The 26,113-nt window shown below is 47.9% G+C and overlaps 5 protein-coding genes across 5 annotated transcripts; 1 reads left to right on the plus strand and 4 right to left on the minus strand.

Annotated features, from left to right (window-relative positions):
* Window positions 1-1,601: 1,601 nt before the first annotated feature.
* Window positions 1,602-2,711, minus strand: PtA15_10A45 (uncharacterized protein; the record flags this gene model as incomplete). Its single annotated transcript, XM_053160637.1, has 4 exons — window positions 1,602-1,617; window positions 1,688-1,956; window positions 2,027-2,599; window positions 2,676-2,711. 4 exons carry the CDS (start codon window positions 2,709-2,711, stop codon window positions 1,602-1,604), a joined length of 894 nt encoding a protein of 297 aa, XP_053024181.1.
* Window positions 2,712-8,996: 6,285 nt separating this feature from the next.
* PtA15_10A46 (uncharacterized protein) lies at window positions 8,997-10,667 on the minus strand (the record flags this gene model as incomplete). Its single annotated transcript, XM_053160648.1, has 6 exons — window positions 8,997-9,107; window positions 9,181-9,401; window positions 9,467-9,767; window positions 9,849-10,106; window positions 10,186-10,265; window positions 10,346-10,667. 6 exons carry the CDS (start codon window positions 10,665-10,667, stop codon window positions 8,997-8,999), a joined length of 1,293 nt encoding a protein of 430 aa, XP_053024182.1.
* Window positions 10,668-11,269: 602 nt separating this feature from the next.
* Window positions 11,270-14,674, minus strand: PtA15_10A47 (uncharacterized protein; the record flags this gene model as incomplete). Its single annotated transcript, XM_053160659.1, has 4 exons — window positions 11,270-11,608; window positions 11,702-12,382; window positions 12,450-14,111; window positions 14,192-14,674. 4 exons carry the CDS (start codon window positions 14,672-14,674, stop codon window positions 11,270-11,272), a joined length of 3,165 nt encoding a protein of 1,054 aa, XP_053024183.1.
* Window positions 14,675-14,789: 115 nt separating this feature from the next.
* On the plus strand, window positions 14,790-19,266 carry PtA15_10A48 (uncharacterized protein; the record flags this gene model as incomplete). The annotated part of the gene is made up of 8 exons (XM_053160670.1): window positions 14,790-14,821; window positions 17,309-17,360; window positions 17,417-17,531; window positions 17,610-17,737; window positions 17,785-18,012; window positions 18,053-18,450; window positions 18,512-18,722; window positions 19,039-19,266. The coding sequence occupies 8 exons, from the start codon at window positions 14,790-14,792 to the stop codon at window positions 19,264-19,266; spliced, it is 1,392 nt and encodes a 463-aa protein (XP_053024184.1).
* Window positions 19,267-22,606: 3,340 nt separating this feature from the next.
* On the minus strand, window positions 22,607-26,031 carry PtA15_10A49 (uncharacterized protein; the record flags this gene model as incomplete). Its single annotated transcript, XM_053160681.1, has 11 exons — window positions 22,607-22,636; window positions 22,762-22,842; window positions 22,983-23,072; window positions 23,155-23,337; window positions 23,422-23,761; window positions 23,863-24,017; window positions 24,085-24,217; window positions 24,338-24,558; window positions 24,630-25,039; window positions 25,108-25,687; window positions 25,756-26,031. 11 exons carry the CDS (start codon window positions 26,029-26,031, stop codon window positions 22,607-22,609), a joined length of 2,499 nt encoding a protein of 832 aa, XP_053024185.1.
* Window positions 26,032-26,113: the final 82 nt, after the last annotated feature.

Raw genomic sequence — 26,113 nt, forward strand, 5'->3', positions numbered from 1 at the left:
GAAATTTCAACAAAACCTTTACCCAAGTCTAAGGGATTCTTAGTTACAAGATATTCTTAGTTACATGTACATATTTACCCCAAAATTGCATTCTTGCTATGCGAGCTTGGGGAGCTAGGGTCAAGTCCCTCCTGACGGAGGCTTGCTTCATGAGTTCAGCCCCAAAGTCTCAAGGGACTTTTTTAAGTTCGCCAAATTACATAGAAGTTAGATCGTGAAACCCCCTAGTATTATGGTGTTCAAAATTGCATGGGATTCTTATACATAACAGCATAAGCTGCAATTTTGGCTGGGAGATGTCACTTTAAGTTTTATGTACACTGACATCTCCCAGCCAAAACCACATGTTATGCTGTTATGTAAACACATCTTATGCAATTTTGAACACCATATATGTATCAAAAGACACTCTACCTGGTTTAGCAAATTCTTATCAAGACAACACATGAGCACACAGAATCCAGATTCCACAGCTATTAATCAAACACAATTGGATAAACCAAACTCAACACAAGATGAAGACAATGTTGACTTGTTTCGCAAGAAGTATATTGTACTGATTCACTGAACCCTGGTTTCACGCCTGGAATCGTCTAGTGGTTAGGACACCAGGTTCTGATCGTACGTGGCCGATTGAGGAAGATTTCCTGGTAACCTGGGTTCAAACCCCAGTTCCAGGTGCGAACTTTTATCGCCGCCGAAAGAACAGCGAAAGAGGGACAAAATATCACAGTTGAAATTTTTACTACAATCTTTCGAATAAAAAAAAACTGTATCAACAGCTGCCAAGCTTGACCTCTGAATGAACTGTCTCATTTCTGAGCTTGCCTCAACAAAAAAAAGCTCAGGTCGGCCCGAGACCCGCCGACCCTTTTTTTTTAAAAAAAAACGCACTATCTATCTACTATGTGTCATGTATAGTCTGGAAAAACAGAAGGTGCCGCGAAAGAGGTAATAGAAAGAGAAGGAGGAAGAAAAAGAAAAAGGAAGAAGGAAGAGCAGAAATGAGAAGAGAATAAAGACGCGATAACTTCAGGTATTTGAAATGGAAACTACAGAGAATAGGCAGTAAGCAATCAAAGACAAGTGACAAGACCGATGAAGCCGACTCTTACCCAACCTAGACCCAACTCATCATGAATGGGTTCGGGTTAAGGCAGTAGATTTGCATTTTGGCCCCGGCCCGACCGACCCGGTGTTCAAGTTGGGTTAATGGGTTTGGGCCCCATTTTTTGACCCGAACTCGACCCGTTTACATCCCTAGGTTCGGCGTGCACGCCAGGTCGCAAGCCGTTTGGTGGAAATAGGAGTGAGAGGGGGGGTTGACCAACCTGCCTGATAAATCAACTGCTGGCAGGCCAATCAATTCATGCATTCATCTGTCAGATGTGAAGCTATAAATTCTCGCTGGTAGACCGGAATATACTATATTAAAGCTCAAGGTAGGTTTGGGTCAGCAATGTGAGGGCCACCCTAGTTGTTTTTTCTGACAAGTACGATTTCTTCAACGATCAGCTGGAGAAGTAGTAGAGACTTTTTGTAGTACAATGCTGCACAGTCGGTAAGATTACTAAGTAAAAAGAACATGTGTGTGGTTACTTCTAGGCAATGAATTTTCTGTAGGCAGACAATATCAACTTTAAGCATCACCAGAGTTCAAAAAGTATGAGAAAATCGAAATACTTACTTTAAAAACCTTCGGTGGAATTCGGTTCGCAAAAGATCATTTACGAATTCCTTCTTTGGTTTCTCGTTCACATCACGAGCCTGATTTTTGAAAATGACATCATCATCCCACCTTCGTTTGACGAAGAAACTGTTTGACGAGGTTGAAACCGAATTGGTCGGAGAAAGATTGTCGTTTTGTTTCAGGGCAGCTTTGAGATTTAGTAAAGGATTTCCAACGGCCGCTGCGGCTTCTTTATCCAAAGATGCATTAGCATTTGATTCGCGTTCCTGGAACCAAAGGATGGCAAGATGCCCAATCAACAGCGGCCAAAAAAACGTTTGCCTGGTTCGCACAAACCTGGCGTTCTTTCTCTTCAGCCCGTTCACGCTTGATTTTTTCGAGCTCTCGCAACAATTCTGCAGTCTCCGACTCATCGTCATCGGTATCATCATCGTCATCATCATCATCGTCGCTCTCTACGCCACCCTTCTCGTTCGCCCTACCATTATCGCTTCCATTGTGACTGGACAAGGGCGCAGATGTCGCCTTTCCTTTGCCATGTCGCTTGGAACCTCTCTTGTCATCATCTGAATCCTCATCGCTTTCGGTGTCATCCTTATCAGCAAGTAACGCTTCCTCGAGAATCTTCCTTCGTTTGGATTTTGATTCTTCATCGGTTCCACCTTCTAGCAACTTGGTACTGCATTGGTTGTCACTGGCTTTATTTTCTTCATTGATCGGTAATAATCCAGCTGCGCGCCGTCTTTTAGCAGCAGATTCACGTTCTGCAATTTCAAGTTCGAGTTTCAAATCACGACGAGCCAGGTCATCTCTACTGTTTTGTCCTGGTTGTCGATATTTGAGCTTGGTGTGTCCCGCAATGTCTCGAGAGCTGTATTGTTTCGTGTTCATCCGTGCGTCCTTCCCCATCTATAGAGTACTCAGAGGGAATGGTAAGTTCTTGGTAGGCAACATCTGGTCTGCAAATGAGGCGAAAATTTCCTACAGCAGGGGTCCATGTTGGCCTGTGTGCGCTAGACATGCTGAGTTTCTACGTGGAGCTCGACCGTAATACCTTCGGAAGGATCTTTAGCTGAGGGCGAGGGATCTGTCGAGTGGCGAGTCGGCGACTTGGTTGTTGGCTTGGTGAGAGCGATGGACGTGGACGACCCCCAGGCCCGAAGGGGGTCAAACGTTTGGCTGATTGATGCGCCGGAGCCGGGGTGGGGCTCGCAACTGGGCTTAAGTTAGCGCCGAAGAACCCACCCAATTACGCCGTTCATCCTAACTTAACCAAGTCCCTCTGTTTGTGGAGGGGGGACGCCGTCCCGCATTTTGGGTGTTTGAACTTTGATGCATAAACACATAGTGCACAACCACCTCTTGAGATCTTGAAAATCAACGGTATGTAAATATTTATCAGTCAACAGAATAAAAAAAAACAGAAAATCTGCTGTGGGAGATGCGGATTCACGGCTGCCACTGATAAGACCTGCGCCCAGCATCAATGATACCATCATCCGATCCCTGTGCACTTGTATCATATATTCAGTTTACTCGAGCCTAACTAAGGCTCCCCGAAGAGGCACGAGCTCCGAGGCAGAGCGACCTCCTCGAAGGGACTTGTGTGAACTTCGTAGTTTACTGTGGTGTAGGGGACAACCGCAGTGGAGTCTTCCGCAAGGACAACTGCCGGGTAACCTATTCTCACACTTTTTTTTCTAATCACTATCAGAAATATTAAATAAACACTCAGCCATGAAAGTCTTGTGGAATACCCCGCTTGTCATCCTAGCTCATGGTGGCCTATATGTCCCTCTAGTCAAATCACATTTTGCCCTGCGAGAAGTGGGTGAGCTGAACCCGGCAGGATCACACAAATCCGGTTATTGGTTGAGTTTCTGGATTTCCTCATGACATCTTTTACCCAGAAACTGACCAATTGAATATTTTGTACCTTCTTTCAAACAAAGTAAACTTGATGGCTTAGGGGAGGAAACACCCAAACAATTGGGCCACACAGCTGACCTCATTAACCCTAGAGTAGTATCTTCAACCCAGTCATTGGGCATTCCTCGATGGCGCCACGCGGACACCGGTTCTTGTTTGTAGTTTATTTATTTTTGGATGGATAGTTTCTTGATACCTGCTAATTTACACTCCTTGATGTTGTTCTGCATCATCATAGCACTACCGTCATTTTGGGATGAATCCAATGCAGTATTTCATGGACATTATGATGTTGCACCAGCCCCATACAGAAATATACCTCACAAAGAGATGACCTTCTTGGGTGAGAATTTTCCTTCACATCCCAGCTCAAATTAAAAATAACACAAATTTGAGCTGGCCATTATAACTTGGCCTTCTTGATATGCAGGATTCTCTGGTCAAGCAACTCTGTCTGGTAACCAATGGGAGCAGGCTTTTGAGAGATCATGTTAGAGTGCTTTATTACACCTTGGATAGGGATTGATCAGAATAGATTGAATTGAGATTTGGTATTTTGTAGGGAATTTTGAGCAATCACCCTGGCCTAACCAGTTAGAGGGTTTTCTTCAATCATATGATCCAAATATGACAGATTCAAAGATTATGAGCCACATGGGACCTATATTAAACTCAGCTGTTGGGAGACATTCACAAGAAATGCATCTACCAAATTGTCAAATTGAAGAACCTTCCCACCTGATGTTTGATCAAAGCTTGACACACCACCAGCTTGGAAGCAGTGTAGGGTCAAGTCACACAAACATAGGTTATGGTCTGTTCTTTAATCTTGGTTGGAAGATTTTTTCTTGATCCAATTTAACTTTCATCTCTTAATGTTGTTTGGCATCATCATAGAAGGACCATCATTTTGGGATGACTACAATCAAGGACTTGAAGGCCACTGTGCTGTTACACCAGCTCCATACTCCAACAGCATACACAACAATAACTTCTTGGGTGAGAATGTTCCTTGGAATTCAAAAAAAAAGTACATGTGAGCTTACCATTGCCACATTGTCACAGAGACGTTTGTGCAACCTCCATGGCCCAACCAGTTAGAGGTTTCTCTTCAGAAAAATAATCCAGAGGTTACAAGTAACAGCAGAATAAGGAAAAATCAATATTTTACTATCAAAGATTATACTGATGATTTTCCCAGGACATATCCATTAAGTAAAAAAAATTCAAGTCCTTCCTATGCAAACAGCCATGTCACAAAAAAGCTTGAAAATTTGAGTGGTATAGATTGGGATGATTCTGAGAGCTCTGGGTCACAGAGTAAAAATTTTTATTGAAATATAGCTTGGAAGAAGTTCAATGAAATCTGACATGGTATGAAATTGCTTAGATCTCAATTATTCAGATCAACCCAATAAACGGCAAAAAATATCTTTGGCCCATTTGGATTCAGCCAAGGGTTTGATGGCATTGAAACACTTCAATGATCAGGAGAATGTTAAATTACTAGGCAAGTCTCCCTAAATTATCTCCGTCTATTTTTCTCTTGCAATCTATAAGAAAATCAAAACTTATAGATATTGCAGATGATTTCTGATCTTCTAAATTACAGGTAGCCATGTACAAGGCACACCAATTCATGATCTTCAAATAAACAAAAAATTATATTCAAATCCTATCACAGTTGTTCCCCAAGATGTGCCTACTCCAAGTGTTAAAGAAGATATAATACCTACCAGCAGTTTTGCTGAGGCTGAAACATCACCTTGTCAAGAGCAAAATGCAAATTTATTCACCACTTCACAAGTTCCAAGTGAGCCTGAAATTTTATCCTCCAATTATTCAATGGAGTCTCAAAGATTTTTCAAAGGCAAGAGTACCATCAATCAACAAACTGATATTGCTAGGAGGAAACCTGGCTCAATTATTTTGAACCCAAATGAAGGTGGAGATTCAGCCAAACATTTATCAAAAAACCAATTAAAGAAACTATATTCAAATGTTGAGCCTAGAATGATGTGGGCATGGATATTTGGAGTGACAATCTATATTTCAAACCCACATGATCAGTATTTGAAGTTGAAATACCAGGAAAGAATTTCAGAATTTGTTGCTAAATTTTCCTCACAGGTAACTACAGTCTTAAAGAATGATTATCCTTCATTAAGAAGAAAATATTTTGAGAATTTCAAGATCAAACAACTCTTCTTACAGCTATCAGACACCCTTTGGTTTTTAAATCTGAGATTTCTTCATAGCCTTGGAAATCTAGATCTAGAAAAGTGTCTCTTGGAGACTTTCTTAGTACATGAATGGGCTCTGATTACCTTGGAAAATGAAATTAAAAGAAGAAAAACAACTGAAATTGGAAGAGAAACAGGAATGGAACCATGGTTTCAATCTGATCTTGGATTTGTTTTTTATCTTCTTCAAAGAGCTATCAAATCACAGAACTCCAAAGAGTGCTTGTATCTTATTGGGAAGGGAAATAAAAAAAGGAATGCAAAAATAGGTGTAACATCTGAAAGCCAATCATTATCAACAGAAGCAGTGACAAAATTACTAGCTTCATACTATAAAACCAAAAATCAAGATAAATGGACTATCTTATTTCCAACAGAAGGGAGGTTCTTGTCACAAATCAAAAGGATCCAATCATCACACCTCTTATCAAGAATGAGTGCTGAAAGAGAATGGGTGTCCAGATTATCCTCATTTGAAATCCTTCCTTGGAAGGATCCAGTTTGTGAGAAACTGAAAGCTTTGGAAGATTTTTCAAATAACTTGATCTTTCCTACCAAAGCTGCACCTGACCTGAACAGATATATTGAAAAGATCAATTTGGAAACACCTTTAAAGGAGGAAAAAAGAGAAACAAACTTTTTTATCCACCACCAAACAATAACAAGAGAAATCCAGGCAAAATGGGCATATATTATTCCCTTCCTGAAAAAACAAGCAGATCAAAAAATTGTGCCATTTATGGGAGGATGCAATTCAAGCTCATTTGTTCCTCAGGTAAAGAGATTCATTGAAAACTATATTGGATCTTCAGATATTGAATATTTTGATGATAAGATACTTGGGTTGGAAAGTTTCTATGAAATGGCTTGGATTTTAAACTCAAGATTCCTCGAAATGTTTGGTTGTAGACCCAAAGATTCAATATTTGTGGAAGAGCAAAATCAGATGAAAGATGAACTGATTAATCTTCTCAGCAATTTCCAAGATTATGCAAGGAGAAAAGTGTCAGATGGTAGCAGTCCTTTGGAAGAAGATGAATCTGAACAGGAAGAAAGAAGTATTCAAGATTTGATTTACAGCTCAATTTTAAAATTTGACACTAGAAGAAAGATCAATATTGATAAAAAATTGAATTCTATCAAAAACCATTTGATATGGTCAGACACAGCTTTCAATTTTCTTTGTTATCATTACAAGAAAAGAAACAAGACAAAATTTTTCACAGTCTTTCACAATGAGGAAACTTTCTTTGATGCATTTGACCAAATTTCTCAGAAGTTTGCCTTTTACAAACGTTTCTGTCAAAGGTTTTTCCCCAAAATCCAAGAGTCCAGGCTGCTACCTTGGTGCAATCCATTGAATCTTAATGCAAAGCAAAATGAACTCATCAAGAGAATGTTCAAAATTAAAGGTTAACTATTTCTTTCTTGCACATTTCAAACTTTGTTGCGCCAAACTCCAAACATATCTAGGTCAGATTTAAGTTGATCACCATTGTGATGGAGTTTGCACCTTTTGTTCTCATCCCAAAAATCATGAATGTTCTGTTACTTGAGCCTGATAAACATCAAATTCTGATAGTGTTTAAGATTAATTTATGCATGTCTGTCAAAGTCCCAAAGTCTAGTTTCCATACCCTGTATTCCTTTCTTCTTCTCTAGTCATTTCTTTTCATAGATCTCATGAAATTTGTTTCAAAAATCACAACAAAACTTTGATCTGAGAGGGGGGGGGGGGGGGGGGGGGGGGTGGCTTTGTAAACAGAGCCAGCACCACACCAACACAGCAAGTATTCCACCAGGAGAAGGACTTCACATTGTCTACAGAAACTGCAGAAACAGATCTAGAGCAAACCTACCAAACAAGGCCCCTCCTGGGCCCAAATCTTCCACATTTTGGGAGGGAATTATGCTAGCTTAACTAAGCCTCTCGAACAGAGGGTCCGGGGGACCCCGCCCGGAGGGCTCTCCGCAGGAGAGGCTTACACCTAATGTCTGAAGTCTGGCAGGGAAAGGAAGGATATTCAACCCCAAAACCACTAAATAATTATTTAAAAATTAGCAAAATATGTACAAAAAAAACTGAATAGACAGTTTCATTGGCAGTGCTGATGCGCACCTTCACCAGCAAAAAGCTCCAAAACTGATTGAAGGAATCCGTTTTGAAGGTCAAAGGAACCCTGAAGGATATTACATTGCTCTGAAGATCCATTTTCGGATTTTCTGATAATATGCACAATTGAGTTTCCTATATGCAACAAAATGCAACACTACATGTGTAGGATCTGCGGGTTTGCGGATCCAGGATCCACCAGGCATGATGGTTGCGCATCCTTAGTTTACATTTCTTCATGTTTTTTTATTTTTAAACCATTAGTACAGTGCAAATGGTTTGGATTGAGGAGATGAGACCTGTGCCAAATGAAAGCTGAGGTCCAGAAGTATCTTTTGGCTCTGGGGCAGGTCCACAGGACCTGAGGGGGAGGCTGGCTGAGGCTTAATATTTTCCCTCCAGCCATTTGTGATTTCTTTCCCAGCCAAAATTTTGACATTACGCGCAAGTCCCTCCCTGCGGGAGGGGCCGCTTCGCGGCCAGCCACAGCGAGCCTCCCACCAGGGGGGACTTGTGTTAAGTTAGGGAATTATGCAACTCCAAGAGGACTGCAGACTCAACCAGAAGTAGGACTGCAGACTCAACCGGAAGTACCCCAGTTGTTAGGCAACCTTCATCCGTCAAGCCATACACCATGCATATCAACATAAACCTCACCCAGCAAAATAAAAGCTAACAAGATGTAGGAGTAGCAGATACCGAGGAAGAGGTTTTGTGATTTGGACTAAGTATTCATGGATATGTCGGCGTGAATAACCCAGTTGCAAGCTTTTTTTTTTGTAAATGGTGCGCACAGCCGCTTCAGAGTATGAAGATGAGGACGATAAGATTTTTCAGGGATGGATGGATGGAACCGGTGATACAACAACAAGTGACAATAAAAACTTGAGAGATGCAGCGTAGCAAGCCAAGAGAGAGATGAATGAATAAAAACAAGGAAGTTATGGACCTTAGTGATCAGATCGTTTTCCTAGAAAGGACTCCTTGTTGAGATCGCTGTGGCCTCTGAGAAATGCGACTCTTAACGGGCCTTGGCGAATCCGACGGCATCCCGACCCCAGTCGTAGACAGTGTACCATTTACGAAGGAACACGTCGCCGACGATCCACAATTCGCCAATGTTGGGGGGCATCTGATCACGGAGGAAAACACACGGGGTTAGAGGTCAGATGAAACACATGGGAGGATTGGTAACAGATACTCACGTCAAGACCGGTGAACGCGGAGATACAGGTGCCCTGGACTTGGAGGATGTAATCCTCGCCAGTAATCGTGAATTCCTTGCCTCCGAAGTTGAATGTTAAGTCGGGTAGGTCAGGGATCCGACTGCAGTCGACGGTGTATTGCCCGGACCAGCTCTTTGTGGCGCCAATCTCGGCGTTGATGATCTCGGCGGTGTCGGTTGGAAGAGCAATGAGCGAGGTACCTGTTAACGGTTTTTAAGATAAGTGTCAGACCAGACAATACGGACGAGCCAGCAGAAGTGCTTACCAGTATCGATAGCAGCACCGACGTTGTGGAGCTTCATCTCCTCTTTGCCGAATTTGACCGACTTCAATTCGACCTCCCAGTAGCCGCGTCTGCGGACAGGGGCGTAGAAGATTTCGCCCTCGTAGTGCGCCTCGTCAACGCCACCGAAGACGACCTCACCACCGTTGGGGTCAGCCTTGTTTCCCTCAGCTGAGCCCAAGTAAAAGGCGAATACAGGCTCGTCGAGCATGTTCTTCTCCATCATCTTGTAGAATGGTGGGGTAGTATGGAGGACAGATATGGTGTCATAACCAAGACCGAACTGTGAAACGGGTGGCGTTGGTTAATGATCGTGAACTTTGGGAGGCAGGACAATGTGTCAGTTGGATGAAGATGGACTGACAATTCCATCAAACTTGCCGAAAGCAAAGGCAAGTCCAGGCTCCTTGGTACTTTCGGCGAAATCGACGTCCGGGACGGTCAAGTCACCGATAGTCAAGACATCGTTGCTGATGACACCTTCCAAGCTACCCGAGCCGTACCGAATCTTGAATTCGGTGCCGTTGGCCTGGTAGGTTTCAGAGGCCTCGCAATCGTACTTGGAGTGGAGGAAACAAGCGATCGAGGAGCAACGGGTAGAGGGGACCCATAAGTTGGAGGACTGGACGATTCGGGAAACAAAGAAGTATCAGCCGGTCTACACTTTTTTCTCCATCGTTCTAAGACAAGGGGCCACTTACGCCCGTGTCAAGGACCACTTTGAATGACTGAGGGGGAGTACCGAGACTGATTTCGGAGAAGTATTGGGCATTCAAGTAGTCTGAAAGGAAAGTTTGTCATAGAAGCGACGAGATGGTAAGATCGACTGTCGGTGGGGGAGAGGAAGGACTCGGGACTGACTGCTAAGAGGGACTTCGTGTCCAACGCTGGCGAGGTCGGCCTCTTCGATCATCTGGATCGAGACGTCTTCGCCCTCCTTGGGCGCCTTGAACGCATGGCCGTACCTGAACTTCTGGCCGCCGGCAGCGTCTTCGGCGCCGAAGTACTTCTGGCTGACCCAGGCGGTCTGGGATTGGAGGTTGTTGAGGATAGTTTGGGAGGAGGCGGAGGAGGTGGCGGGCATCTTGTGGAGCTTCATGCGGTGCTTGCCGGCCGTAGCCGAGGGGATGCTGGCTACGGCGGCTAGGGCTGTGATGGCCACCACTGCTGAGGTGGTCTTCATGGTGGGCTGTGGTATGTAGATGGAGAGTCAACTGCTGGATGGATGGCGAATCGGCTGGATCGAGAGGGAAGTTTCAGATGGAAAGGGGGGGAGATGGACTGCCGCGGGCTTCAAATACAGACACACAAAGGGGGCCCGAGGGGGGCCACGAGGGGTCAAGAGCTGACGTACAGGAACAGCCGCAGTTGCACTCACCCTTCCCAGCTGCCAAGGCATATTCTGTTCCTGGCGTGGACTGGCAGCTGACTGATGATGTATGCACATTTTCCCCAGCTCTACATAAACTTAAAATGGGTGGCAAGATGGCGACATTCAACACATTTTCGCCCAATTATGCATCAGAAGATTCGCACATACATAGTCATGTAGGTATTTTGGACACAAGGGTGACACCGTAGAATCGGCCAACTATCATCCATGACACGTGTTGATTTTGACCTGGAATAGGTTCCTTGCCTTCCCAATCTATGTTTATGTGCATGTGTTTATCTAGCAATGAACTCGTGAACAACTAAAGAAGATGGCAAATATAAATAAAGTAGGAAGAAAGAAGGTGTTGAACAAGCGCCATGAACTGATACAGACAGTGCTGCAAATCACATTTAGACCGGTTTATCAGCGGGCTGGATAACGACACCCGGCTTAGAGAGCACATCAGGTCTTGTAAGATGACGATGAGCCAACCTAGAGTTGAATTCAGGGCCGATAGAGTGCGAGAGTTTGAGGTCGAGCTGGTGTTTGTTGGTGTACGGGAACGGAAGATCCTTGAATTGGTACTTGCTCAGCTTCTTCGCCCCGTTGTGTTTCGTCGAGGCCCCCTCTAGAATGATCACGTTGCTCATCCCTGCATCTTGCCGCTTACTCGGCTCGATTCCCGCTACTTTCTTCACAAACTTTTTCGCATGCTTCGCTTTCTTGCCTCCCTTGCCCACCCAATCTCCCTATCGATCATAGAAAAACATCCCAGTCAGTCCCACATTTGTTTTAACTGAAAAAAAAAAAAAACAAGTTTTGAATGATGGATGTGAGCTTACCCAACCAGGAAGAGTGACATCAACTTCTTTCGGGGCTTCTTTCTCGACTTGTTTCCGCTTCTCCTCAGCGAATTGAGCGACGACGCCGTCATCAGCGAAAGCCTGTTTGACGAGCTCGCGTTGCTGGAACGCAGACCGTCCCTGAGAGTCGGCTTGGCCCTTCCGGATCACCGCGTCCTCTTCGCCAGCGTCCTGTCCATCCAGATCCTGCATGTTTTTGAGCGCATCTGCGCCCACCTCGCCGGTCTTTGCGCCCAGAAAAGCGGTGAAGTCCAGGTCAACTTTGGCATCCTCGGTTGCAAGCTGCCGCTCACTCGTCTGCTTGCGCTTCCGTTTCTCGGCTTTCAGCTTCGCTTTCTCCGCAACCACGTCTACCGAGTCTGCGTTTTTGCTCGAGTTCGGGTTCAGGTCTTTGATCCGAGAGATCGTCCCCCCCTGTGTGGTCGAGTCGAGCGCCACCAACCACGGATTTGACTCTTCTTCGGCTGCCGTCTTGTTTCGAAGGGGCTTGGTAGACAGGCTGGCCATGCCCTCCCTGGATGACTTGTCTTCAACGGCCATCACTCGGAGATGAGAGCCTGAGGTTTTGGTTGTTCGATAAGGGGCCGGATGGGTTGATGTGTCTTGATCGGAGGCAGTCGCATCATTGTCTGCTGTGGTTGGGCCTACTGCTTGACGGCACTGAAGAAAGAATTTGCGGTTAGAAATAGATAACCAAAGCCAAGAAAATGGACGTGAGATTACTGACGACGTCCGGATTGAAAACCAATCTACCCGGGTTTCCTTGGACCTTCATCCCACCATTGAGATCTTCCTCCTCTCCTGAACCGTCTGGATGATCTGCGAGCAGTTGCTGGCGCAGTTCGATCCTAGCTTCCTCGGCCTTCCTCTCCTTGACGGCCATGGCATTTTGCATGAACTTCATGGCGAACAGACCTTTGAGAGCCGGCCCATCTTGAGAGTTCTGCTGTGAATCAATTTTACCGAGCTGTTCGAGTGCATGGGCCTTGACCGTGTCGACATCACCCTCCGAGTCGAAATCTGAATCTGATGCAGATCCACCCGAATCATCTGAGCCTTCACGACCCGCGATTTTCTTCTTGAGAAGCTCTTCACGTCGGATCCGGTCTTGAATCGCCGTGTTAGCATCACTGCCTAAGCCTTTCAAGCCGGCCACCTTCTTGGCCCATTTGCCTTGGTTAGAATGTTTCAACGACGCTCTTTCGCGCGCTCGTTGGAGTTCCATCTCTTCGGTCCTCGTCTGCAGCCGATCCCCGCCATCGATGTCATCGAGCTCTTGGATGAACTCCATATCCTGCTCTTGCCCGCCATTGCCGGAAATCGATTTGCGTTCCTTCTCCTTCTTCCGAATTCGACGAAAAGCTTTACTCTTGATCTTGGCGACTCGTTTCGCTTTGCGCTCTGCCCTGAACATCAGCTCTCTGGCCATCTTGGACTCGAGAACTTTTTCTCTGATCTGTTCGGGTAGGAGTCCTTGGGAAATCAATTGGTCACTCTCTTCCTGGACGAGCTTCTTGCTGGAAATCTGAGAGGTTGCTATCAGCCCGACCACTTGACTCTCCAAATTATTGAGAGGGTTGAAGTGCATGTTCCAGCGGGTTGCATCGGGCTCTTTGTCGGCCGCAGACAGTTGATTGGAGGGCACCACAAATCGGTTTTTACCGTCCGAGTTTCGTCCTGAGATACCTTTAGCCAATTTAGTGGTCTGATCCCACTTTGCCATTTCCTTTTTGGTTTGCTCGTAGGCAGCTTGACGTTCGATCTGCTGTTGTCGGCGAGTTTCGAGGGGAGCTGGAATAGGGCCGGCCTTGGATGATTTGCTAGACGTGATCAACGGCTTGAGAGACTGCTTCAGTTCCGAAATTCCCGGTGTTGAGGATAAGTTTGAGAGTAGATCTTCCAAGTTGACTCGACCCGAGGCTTGCTCATCTAAGATGCCTCCGGTGGACATGCTAGGTAGGATTTCACCCTCGGTGCGGGATTCGATCTGAACGGGTGATAGCTTGCGTCTCTTAGCTGGAGCATCGGTTGGATGATCGGCTGAGGCATCCTGACTGTTTTCCTTGCGCTTCTGAGCGGTCAGAGAGTCCAAGTTATCGACGATTTTAGCGATATTGTTCAATCTGGAATCGTCATCATCCTCGAGTTCGTCAAGATCGATATCTTGGTCTTCTGAACCATCAGTCTCACTCGATCGGTCCGAACCATCAGATTCATCGGTTCCGTCCTCCTCATCGGAGAATGCGTGATCACTTTCTGCGCCGATATCAAGCATCGTGGAAGCATCGATAAATTCGTCCTGATCCAAATCAGTTTCTTCCTCTTCTTCAGATCCGTCGGCCGCACTTGTTGCATCACTTTCCGCAAACCTGACCTTGGTATTTTGGCGCTGAGGATGGAAATGTCAGATTAGTTTCGGATGTGGCAGAGGAAGAAGAAAACTGTTGTTTGCAGTTCGGAGAGACAGACTTTCTGAGGTTTGTGCTTCTGTTTGGCTTTCTTCTTTGGCTGATCGAGTTGCCCATCAGCTTCATCCGAGTCGATGCTTTCATCGTCGTCGCTGTTGACAAAGCCAAAGCCCTCGTCGTTCTCTTGTTGGCATCGTTCGACTAGGGAGTCGATCCGAGCCAAGTCATCGATCTCCTCATCCCGGTCACCATTTTTGGATGGTCCAGCTCCGGTGAGACGGTGGTCGTCGATTTGGTTTGCAGTCAGTCTTTTTCCTCTCGATTGGCTGTTGGCCTGGTAGTCATATAGCTGGTGCTCATCTATCCGATCTTGCGTCTTTGAGTTTCCGGTTGACTGTTTGGGTTTTCTGGATGCTGATGCGGAGCCCTGCTGGTTTGCATTCTTGGTTGTTGGTTCGTTGAGATGGCTGTTTGTCCTGGTGCTGTTCCCCTTCCCCTGTCTTCCCTGTCTTCCCTGTCTTCCCTGTCGAGCTGATCTGAACATTTTCTGCGCCTGGAACGCTTGTTGACTGCTGGCTGGAAGGGATGAAGTGTGTGTGCTGCGTACATGTGCAGCCGATATTGAATATGCAACCTGCCGCAGTCCTGCCTGAGTCACAATGCAGATGATGCCTTCCTATTCCCATCCAACGTGCCAACCACGTATCATAACTCCTGTTCCTGAGTTTATCAGTAGAGAAGAAGAAGGAAAAAATGGAATAACCTGCCTAATAACTCACAACTGGGCTTGTGCGACGAGCATATGTAACAAAAAAGGGGGGGTTATAATACGATGTAGGATGAATATCGTGCTTGAACTTTGGGATACATAGCTTGTTTCAATTCTCCCAAGACTGGCATCCCTGGTTTCGGTTGGGCTATTCTTGTGTACATTACAAAGTGGACTGTTCACGGGCTTGAAAGATTGTAGGAATAACCCAAGCTTAACAAAGCCTCCCAGTGAGGCAGCCCCGCAGGGTCTCTGTCGCGCCTCGCACGAACCCGGCAGGCGAGGGACTTGTGCTAAGTTCGAAGATAAACAGCTCCGTCTGAAGAACACCGCCCTCCCTAACTTAACACAAGCCCCTCTTTGGAGGGCCTGGTACAGCCTGGCTGGCGCGAAGCGCCCCTCGCGAAGCGAGCCTCCGAAGGAGGGACTTGCGCCGTATACCCCCCTACCCGCCCTACTCTTTTTGGCATTTGGCAGGGCATTATTTCACAATTGCTATAAAAGCTGATCCACTCAACCTTTTTTTTTCTTGTTTAGTGTTCCAAGACCATCTGTTTCTGCTCTACTACCCTGCCAAGTCTCAGCCTCGCACTGGATGTAAGAGTGGTTTTATTTTATTTTTTAAACCTGAAAACTGCTTTGAAGCGCTGCTGTTGGCTGATTATGGTTTTACATATCTTCTCCAACCTTCCAATCCACACCTCAAATACAGGGCACGTGACCTCCAAGCTCTTCTCAGCCAGTCGGCGGCAGTAAAGCAAGGCCTAAACACAACCAGACTTGCCCATCACACCCGGTCTTGTACATAGCACCCCATTCTTTATCTTTTTGATGATGTTGAAATTCATCGTCATCTTGTTTAAGTTGACTGCCGTAATGTTCACCAGCTGCTTCTCCCTCACCTGTCGCCCCAAGAAAGTAAATTTGTAACATGTTCAGCTAGCATAAACGTGCAAAGAAATAATATGTCTAATATAATTACCTGATCATCCCCGAGAGAATCCAGTGGATTCAACACAAGGACAATGACTTGGCTTGAAAACAGCTTAAAATACATCTCCGAGATCCTGGTCTTCCCAAAGCCAGTGCCAGCTTGAACAAAACAGTTTTCCCCACGAGCAAGGGCAGACACAGTTTGTACCTGTAGAGACTTGGGTTCATCATGATAAAAGTCCTTTGAAACCAATCTGATGTAGCTAGAGAGTAGTTCATCGCTAAGGCCTGTAATCTTTTTTGGCAGTGAGACAGCTTGTTTTTTGACGGAAGTGATATCGGCGTTGTTTTCCATTGCGAGTTGGCTGAGAACTCTGTTCAATAAGTCGGAGGAAGGTTGTGTTCCTCCTCTGGGTTACTGGACGACCTATTGGCCCCATAGATGAGGCTTGGAATATTTTTTACTCAGAGCAATCGTGCATCATTACCTATATACATAGTGGAAAGCCACCGGTCACAGTACAGGAAGTGGTATCATGAGACTCGAGCGCTTCAAAATTTACCATTGTGAAGATAAAAAATGGGGAGAAAATCCAGCATCCCTGATAAGTATAGTACAAGACGCAGGAGAAGCACGCGGTCACATGGCTCCGCAGAAGTTTTATCCTATTCCTTAAGAGTGAGGAGGTACAAGCGATAATACAAAAAAAAGCAAAAAAACAAAAAAGAGTAGGCTAAGTACTAGGATGTAGTGTATAAGTCCCTCCTTTGGAGGGTCCCTGCGGGACGGCGTCCCCCCTCCACAAACGGAGGGACTTAGTTAAGTTAGCCCTCTCCATCTACCCAGGCTATCTTGGCGTCTTCCTTGGAGCTGCGCAAGACATCCAAGTTTGGGCTGCCACATCAGTCGCACCCTAGCTTAACAAAGCCTCTCGGGCGGAGGGTCCGGGGGACCCCGCCCGGAGGGCTCTCCGCAGGAGAGGCTTATGAGTTATGTCTTGATTTAAGCAGGAGCAGAAAGGATCTGCTACACTAAAAATCCCAACCAATATAGAAAAACTGAATACACAGAGCTGTAGGTTCTGTTCTTGCAAGGAATTTGAACCACTTATCTATCTTGTAGCCAGAAAAACAACTCCTGGAGTCCCAAACAAGTGGAGCCTCATTTGGAAGACTTGTGCATTTTTGATCTTTTGAAAAGGTCAACAGATTGGGATAGAAAAAATCTGAGTAGACCAAAATGTAGAGAAAGAAAAGTAGCATAGGGTACAGATAGGGCATATTGGTGGAGAGGCTGGGGGAGGAGCTATAAAAATTTTAAAAACCTCTCAGCCAAATGAACTTTCTGCTCCCGCGTAAAATTTGGGATAATGCACAAGTCCCTCCCTGCGGGAGGGTGGGCTTCGCCGCCAGCCACAGCGCTCCCACCAGGGGGGACTTGTGTTAAGTTAGAGTCGCACCCGACCAACCTCTCAGCCCCCCGGCCTCGCCCCAACAACGCCTTACCGAACTGAGCGTCTTGTTCGAAGTTGAGTCCTCCCATCACCACCATCATCGTCCAGAAACTGACCGATGTCTTCGTAGACGAGTCTGGGAGATCTGGTGCTCGACTTGGACGTCGACCGCTGCCCGAAGACGAGCGAGAGCTTCCTCAAGCTCTGCAAGACCTACTACTACAACTTCTGCTCGTTCTTCAACGGTGAGTAAGCTTCAGCCTAGACTGAGAAGACAAAGAGCAAAGATTTGTTTGAACTTCGGGGGGTTTTTTTTTTCTTAGTGCAGAAAGACTTCATTGCCCAGACGGAGGACCCGACTGATCTGGGCACAGGGGGGGAGTCGATCTGGGCGCGACTTCCGCCGAGCGGCTCGCGGGCGGGTGATGAGCATGGAAAGCAACACTTCAAGGTGGAGTTGGGGGCGCAGAAGGAGCACCACAAGACGCACAACCATAGCCGACGGGGGACGCTGGGGATGGCGGTATCCGAGGGGAAGAGCGGGAGCTAGTTCTATCTGACGGGCTGAGCGAGCTGGACGGGAAGCACGTGGTGTTTGGGAGACTGGTGGAGGGGTTCGAGGGGCTGGAGCAGATCAACGAGGCCTTAGTGGACGAGCAGGGCCGGCCGTTGCGGGAGATCCGACTGCGGCACGTGGTGGTGCTCGACGACCCGTTCCCGGACCCCGTCGGACTGGAGATCCCGGCCGACTCGCCGCCTCCTCCAGAGGCCGCCAAACGCAGACGACGAGGAGCTGGACGAGGATCTGGAGCCGAGTGAGGTGAAGGAGCGTCGACGGGAGCGCGAGGCCCGCGCGCAGGCTCTGACGCTGGAGATGGTCGGCGACCTCCCGTTCGCCGAGCTCGCCCCGCCCGAAAACATCCTCTTCGTCTGCAAGCTCAACCCCATCACCCGCTCCGAAGACCTCGAGCTCATCTTCTCCCGCTTCGGCCCCATCCCCTCCTGCGAAGTCATCAAAGACCCCAAGACACAGGATTCTCTGCAGTACGCATTCATCGAGTTCGACCAGCGAGAGGACGCGGAACGGGCCTACTTCAAGATGGACGGCGTGCTCATCGACGACCGCCGGATCCACGTCGACTTCTCCCAATCAGTCTCCAAGCTGTACGCCCATCTCTCTCTCTATTATCATAATCCACTGGAGCCTGAAGAGCTTGGCGAGTAGACATTCCGACTGGATCTTCAAGCGCACCGGCACCCGCGTCAAGCCTGGCCAGCGCTGTGCACAGCGCCCCCGCAAGCTGCCCGGGCCGGGGCCGTCAAGACGGGACGACCGGAGACATGACGATCGGAGACATGACGAGCGGAGACAGGACGAGAGGAGACATGATGACCGGAGACATGATGATCGGAGACAGGTCGACCGGAGACATGATGTCGGTTGACTACATCGCACACCCTAATCTATCAAATTAATATAGTGTTCGAGTCTGGGTTTCTCGAAAGTGGCGAAACCCACAGTCTGGCAGACTCCGTCGAAGCCGGCGAAATCTCCCTCTCTCCTGCGTTGATGCAGCTCGAAGAGGTGTCCACTCCCGGCTCTTTATTCTCTACTCAGTCAATCTCTCATGATCGTCTCTGAAACGCGTCCAAACACTCATTGATGTTTTCGATTCACCACGACCATATCCGCCTCCCTTTCATTCCCTCCCCGCTCCCCCCATCCTACCCCTATCAATGACTAATCACCAGCTCACCCTCGCCGATGTTGGTAGCTTGTCGGACGGTCAACAAATCCTTGGACCATCGACGACCGATCGACCTTCCAAAAAACGGCGGATATCCCAACTGGCTGATAAACAGAACCAAGTCGACGATGACATCGAGGTGGATGATGTGGCTCCCAAAAAGGGAATCTACCAAGTAACTATTATGTCTACTCCCTACACCACATACCGGGCGCTTCTCTTATACATTTAATCCAAGTCAGTGTATTCTCTGCGTTGTATGACGAATAAACGTTTCCTGACATTTTCTATCTTCTTGTTCTAGCTTAATCGCATGTGCACCGTTGAGATCTAATTGGGTTGTATTCAAACAAAGAATGGAAGCCAAAGGCCGCTTGCCCGGAAGAAGGTCGGCGTTTGTCAGGGAGCATGCGGTCGGTCAAGTTTTCGTTAGCTACGGAAATGGATGAGCTCCAGCCTACGTCACCTAAGTCGATGTTTGACTTGGCTGACAGTGAGTTTTGACTGGCCTCGCTCAAACTGACAAGTGCAAGGCTGACCTATACAATTAACTGCTAACAAACCATCACCTCTATGCTGAGGTTCCCAACACACCTTACCTAAAGAAGTTTGCGCGGGTCCCTGTTGGGAACCAGTGATGCACCATGTGCTTCTCTTCATGTGGCGGTTTATCCACGTGGTTGAGAGGCCATGGAAGAGAGCAGTTTTCCGACTGGCCTTGCTCAAACTTACAAGTGCAAGGCCATACTCTTCTGTTAGCTAAGCCTGAATAAGCTGCTGGGCATCGATTCAGCGCCCTCATGTTGAGTGGGGGCTGCCCCTGCAGTTATTATGCACCGCCACATGGTGACCTGCATGACACTGACGTCCACTAGATTAGAACCTGGCAGGCACATCACACAGGTAACACGGTGCATGTGGTACATGCCCCCAAGGCATACCCTTCGAATGAGCTGCCGGGCATTGATGCAAAGGCACATCACACAAGTCCCACAATGCATGCCCACTCTGCAGGCTGACACAATAGTAGTTGAGCCTGAATGGGCTGCCAGGCATGGATGCAGCACCCTCATGTTGAGTTGGGTGAATAAGGCAGTTCAGTGTTCATCACCTAGCACAACTTGCATCGGTGAAGAATTCACACCGTGATTCCACAGTTTGAGAGAGCGAATAAGGCAGTTCAGTATTCATCACCTAGCACAACTTGCATCGGTGAAGGATTCACACCGTGATTCCACAATTTGAGAGAGTGAATAAGGCAGTGCAGTATTCATCACCTCTATTTAGTAGGTCTCTCAGCTGTTTCTTACTATTTGATTTACATCTAGCAAGGCTGAAAATCAATGTCTGGAATGCTTGCCTTGGTCCTGTTTTCTATATAAGCTGGGCTAGTTTGCATTGTTTCCATGCTCAATCAATTGTCCTCACCCCCACTACATTACAAACATAACTTCTTCTAAAATGTCTCAACTTATCTTCAATTTGAAAAAGAGAATGCCAGCTAGTTCTACTCCAGCTAGAACAAAAAAAAACAACCCATTTTATCGATATTTCTGACGATTCACCACAGTGAGCATTGGCCTTGTTGAAAAGGGACAAAGTGCTCAAAAAGGCCAATGCTCACTGTGGTGAATTGTCTGAAATATCAATAAAATGGGTTGTTTTTTTTGATATAGCTGGAGTAGAACTAGCTGGCATTCTCTTTTTCAAATTGAAGATAAGTTGAGACATTTTAAAAGAAGTTATGTTTGTGATGTAGTGTGATCGGTGATGGTTTTCTCAAGACTCCAGCTTATCGCTGACCACTTCTCATGCCTTCAGAGATGACCGCGGATAATTTTTATCTTCTTGCCCAAGCAGCGACCGGCTCGAATAACCAAAGCAAGACGAACCGACATCACCCACATCCTCGCCCGGGGCGGACACTGTACGTTATACCCTCCCCTTTTTTCCTACCTTCCTGCCTCAATAAAGAAGGCAGTGTTGTACTTGATTGGAGTGAGATCGAATTTTCTGATCCAAAAATTGTTTTTTTTTTTCGGGGGTGGATCCAGGACTACCGAAGATTCTACAACTAGACGAAGAATGTGATCGACCATTCCTCCTCGTAGACACGTTGACCATTGAAGTCAGTCCCTCGCGATTGTTACTCTTAGGCTGACAGTTTCTGACTGAGCACAAGCCCTGTTGATGATAGATTACGGATCCTAGGATGGGTCCCCGGGGTTGTGTCGGCGAAAGCACCTAGGTCGATGTCAAATACGGTCCTCTCTGAATCCATGACGGCGGCAGAAATGGCGGCTAACCCCACACAGACCTGCTCCTGCCCTACCTTGGCGACTTGGACCCTACTCGAGCGTCGCAGACGCGGTCTTGAAAGATATTCTGAGAGAGGTCAGCATGAATAACGTTCAGTCTTATCCCTAGATTCTGCAATCTTACCAGCCCCTTTTCATCTTAATCATCAGAACGAGCATTTTGAGTGGCGGTCGACGGGCTGACCTCCCGTAAACTCTTTTCTCCGACTGGCTGATCAGCTTCTCCGACTGCGCTCTCCAATACCCCCCTCGTTCCTGAATTCAGCCTCAATCATCCTCAATTTTTCTTCCTTCAAGTCATTCTTTCCCCCATCCTCGAGACCTTATCCAATTACTTTGACATTTGTTCGATCACATTGAGCCATATTCTGTGTGCTTTTTATATTCATCTTTTCTTGTGTTGTTGAGCTAGTGTGAAGTTTTGTCCAAATAACCAAGTTGCATAGTATTGATATTTAAACATCGATGTGATACGCAACACCTGTCTTCACCGCAGGTGACATTTTACCGGCAACAACGCATCAGATAGCTCTTGGAAGATGCAAAAAAACTCAAACCAAAACATGAGATGTGCCAAAGAGAGGAAAAGCAAATGACCACCTTCCATACTTCTCCCAACAGACTAGGGAGGTTCAAAATTGAACTTCACAGAACGCCGGAGCCAATTCTGAAGCCTTTATTAACAGCATTTTAAACGGGGTCACCAAAGAGGGCACAAGGGCGACAGTATCCTTCACCACTCTGTAATTAAGAGCCGGGTTACAGAGACGAGGGTGGATGCTCTTACAGCGATGGCATGATGCATTTGGACAAACCTATTCTCATCCAGAATTCCACCTACATTTGGTGTCGTTACTCCTGTGCCGGACACGGGCTAGGATACAGTTCCGCGGAATCTGAGGGTGTTGTTATCACCAACCCTTGGGCTGGTTAACCCTCCTACAGGGAGTGGATCTTTGTGTGTGATGCGAACAAGAACAATCTAGACCAATGAGGGATGATCCTAAAAAATGCTTGATGGGAGGGTGGATGGACAAGAAAGAGTGGTTGTGATAGATAATCTAATGTTGGATTGGACCGATCACAAAAGATGGCCAGTTGACGCCGCCAATATCTCACAAGAGTGGACTAATGATTCATTTCCTCTTTACTTTACCTTTATCGACAATTGCATGATAAGAGGTACATAGATACATCGAAAGAAACAAAAAGAAAAGCCAACACAATCCGCTTTAGTTTCCCATGTCCATCGCCCTAAGGAGAAAGGGCTTTCAGAACCTCTTGCTGTGAGCCCAATTTTACGGCCACATGTGAAGTGTGTGAATAGATCAGTAACCCGTGCCTCCCAACATCTATCCTACGGTGGATCCAGAAAAGACCGATAGAAAGAGGAAGGGGGGGAAACTGACGACGGATGATTTCCTTATTGGGTCGACGTTCGAGCCGACAGAGTTCATACACGTCAACAGTTTGAGCAGCATCAACGGCAACTGTCAAGAAAAGCCACGGAACAACGAGATTCCAGAAAGAAAAGAAGAACTGGTTCAGAAAGAATCGTGTTTTGTAGGATGTCTCTGTCCTCTCTTGGATAGATATACGGATGCTGGAAAGAACGGGAGAGCACACTGACTGTTTCGGGCGGGACCAAGTCGTACTTCATCGCGCGATAATCGAGGTCGAGGAACTTGCCGACGTCGGGGCTTCCGAGTAAATTAACGGTCTGCTCGGGACCACGGACAAGTTTCCGGTCAGCCGGTTTTCTCCAAAGACGGATTGGAGAGAGAAAGAGGGAGAGACGCAACTTGAGTCAACTCTTTGAAGAACTTGTGTACTTCGAGCGAGATCGGGGAGGATGAAGAGGCGCCGGAGACGGGGGAGGAGAAGGGGGACTTGCGCAGCCGGAGACAGGCGAAGTGGATGTCGTTCTTCAGGACGGACAGGCCGCCATCAGAGATTGCGGCGGGCTCTCGATCGATCAGGAACGACTACGGAACCGAGACCACGGACACCCAATCAATTTTTTTTTTATTAATGGCATCAACTTTTCGAGAGAGAAGAAGGGAAGGAACCTTTAATCGTTGGCCTATGGACCTCCAGGCACCGAAGAAGATGTTCTCATTGAACTCGACAGGCGTGAGCACAAGGACGTTGTCGATAAGGGTATCGATGAAGCTGAGACACTCCTTCAGATAGACGCTGATCTCCTGCTCATTCACCCGTCCTCCAGCCTCGTCGGTCTGCTCGCCCGGCTCGATCGTCGTCTTGCGTCGCCAGTCGTACTCCGACAGCTCGAAGAAGTCCTGGATCTTCTCCTGGATCTCTCCCAATATCTTCTGCTCGCCCATCTTCAATATCTTCTTGAACATCGCTTTGGCCTCCAGCTCCGGCGAGATAAACCGGGCACTGACTCTAGAGAAGAGAACATGAATCAGTCCTAAAATACCATGTCAATGGGTCGGGGGATCTCTGGCCCATGTGATGGTAGCTCTTGTCTGTCGTCTCAGACTGACCTGTGTTGGACCAAGATCGCCTCCAATCCTTCACAGGCAGTCAGGAAGAATAAGGTATTGACGACGATCTGTGCCAGCTGCGACAGATTTTTGGTATGGTTGATTTGTTGGAACATGTGTAAGCCAACATGAGAGATCAGCAGAGAATCCAGCGACTTGATCGCCCAAGAAAACAAAGTCAGGATCTCCTGTGGCTGTAAAGAGGATAGCGGGTGGACTTACTTTTCGAATCGAGTCGTCAGCGTCTCGGGTGATCGACTCGCAGTAGGCATGATGCTTTGAGACGTAGTTTCGAACGTGGATGCAACATAGGGGATAAGCTTGAGAGAAGGGCAGGGCGGCGGGGAACGGCTGGCTAGAAGGCGACCGCAGGTCGAACCGGGGAGAGAGTGTATGTGTGTGTGTGTGTGTGATTGAGAGATGATCTCAGTTGCCAGCGGGTGTGAGAGAAAGGGAGAGAGAAAGGACACCCAACTTGGCCAGTTCAGCTTTCGTCCAGATGCCGTGGCTGGGCAAGAAGCTCACTTCGACGACCTTCGAGAACTCGTCCGAGTTATGGACCAGCATCGGTTGGTGGTCGTCTTCTTGGATGAACTGCTCGAACTCGACCGCGAACTTCTTGAAGAGCAGCCCGATATATTCCGTCGATAGTGAGTTGAGCAGCTCGTGGAATTGGGTGACTGTATAGTTGTACGACTGTGGGGGAAAGAGAAATGGGCGGTGAGTGAAGGGATAGAGAGGGAAGAGAGAAAAGGGGGCGATCTTACCTCCAAGGTTTGAGAGAACAAGAGCAGTTTGGTCTTGACACCCAAGAGCAAGTCCAGATCGGTGGAGTCGGTGAGTCCGAGACGGACGATGCGAACGACGCGGTCCGAGAGTTCCTCCCAGAGGGAGTCGACATCGTTCTCGTCTCTGAAGGCCTTGGTGGTCCTGAGGATCTGGGCCTCGATGATGAAGAAGCCGACGATCTGTTCGATCAAGGCGCCGAGCGAGTCGAGCGTGAATGCAGCCGACCCGCCGCCGCTGGAGGCGATGATCAGGTGCGCCTGGGCCCGCCGGTCGTCGCGGAACGATTTCTGGAGCTCCTCCCTTGCATCCAAGGTCTCGTGGATGTGGATCGCCAGATAGAGCGGCCCGAAGTCGATCAAGCTTCCGTCGGCTGAATCCAACACGTGATCTGATCAGAAGCCAGATGGTCAGAGAAAAGAGCAGCACAGAAGGGAAGAGAGTAGGCTGGATACACACAATCGTGACGCTCGCTGACGGCGGTCTCGACGGGGGTGTTGAGATGGGCGAGCAGGGCCATGGAGGCGGTATCCTGTGAGTTCAGACGATCCTTGCGGGCCTTCCAGCGCCGCTCTCTGAGTTCGAGAGCCTCGAGGGCGAGCCGGCCGAGCTGCTGGCTCTGCTGGCGGGCGTCGTAGAGCCAGGAGTTGAGCTGCTTGGTGACCTCCTCCCTGATCCTGGACTTTTCGTTGGGCAGGGCCTCGCCGAGGTAGCCGGCGAAGGCGGCCAAGCCGAGGAGCGGCTTGAGATGGACGAACTGGAGCTCGTCGAGCGAGCGGAGGGCGGAGTAGAACTTGCGCTGGGAGATCTGCTGGCTCAGCTTCTTGGAGAGGTCGAGCACCTTGAGACAGGCTTGCAGGGTCTCGATGGTCTCCTGGATGTTGGTTGCGACCTTGCGGGCGTCGAGCAGCGAGGAGCGGCCGGCGGCCAGACTGGTGCCTGCTGTCTGGAGGGAGGCATCGAGCGAGACGACGTGTGACCGGAGTGCGAGGGTGCCCTGTCTGACGCTGAGCAGCTTGTCGACTGAGCCGAGGAAGTCCTGTTGTGGCGGGCAACAAGGTCAGTGTTTTTGTGTGTTAGCTCTGTGTGGGCGGGAAGCTGACTGACTTGGTAGTGCCCGCGGGAGACGGCCTCGATCTCGGCCTCCTTCTGGATGATGAACTTGTTGAGATGGTTGAGGAAGGCGTCCTGCTGCTTGGAGAGATGGATGTTGCGGATGATGGCTGCGAGCTGGTCGAGATGCTCGTTGTCGATCGAGAGCGAGTTGGCGAGCGACGAGCTCGAGAGCAGCAGGTTCTGCAGCTGGGCCTGGATGTCGGTGTGGCTGAAGAAGGTGGGCGAGCGGCTGGTGGGTGCCCGCCGGGGAGGCTCTGGCTGGTTCATGGCTGGAGTTCCTGCTGGAGCCCGGCAGGCATCCTTTCTTGGATGTGTTTAAATAATGCAACTTTTTTGTATTTTTCATTGG

Source organism: Puccinia triticina, chromosome 10A (assembly GCF_026914185.1).
Source record: "Puccinia triticina chromosome 10A, complete sequence".
Taxonomy (NCBI): domain Eukaryota; kingdom Fungi; phylum Basidiomycota; class Pucciniomycetes; order Pucciniales; family Pucciniaceae; genus Puccinia; species Puccinia triticina.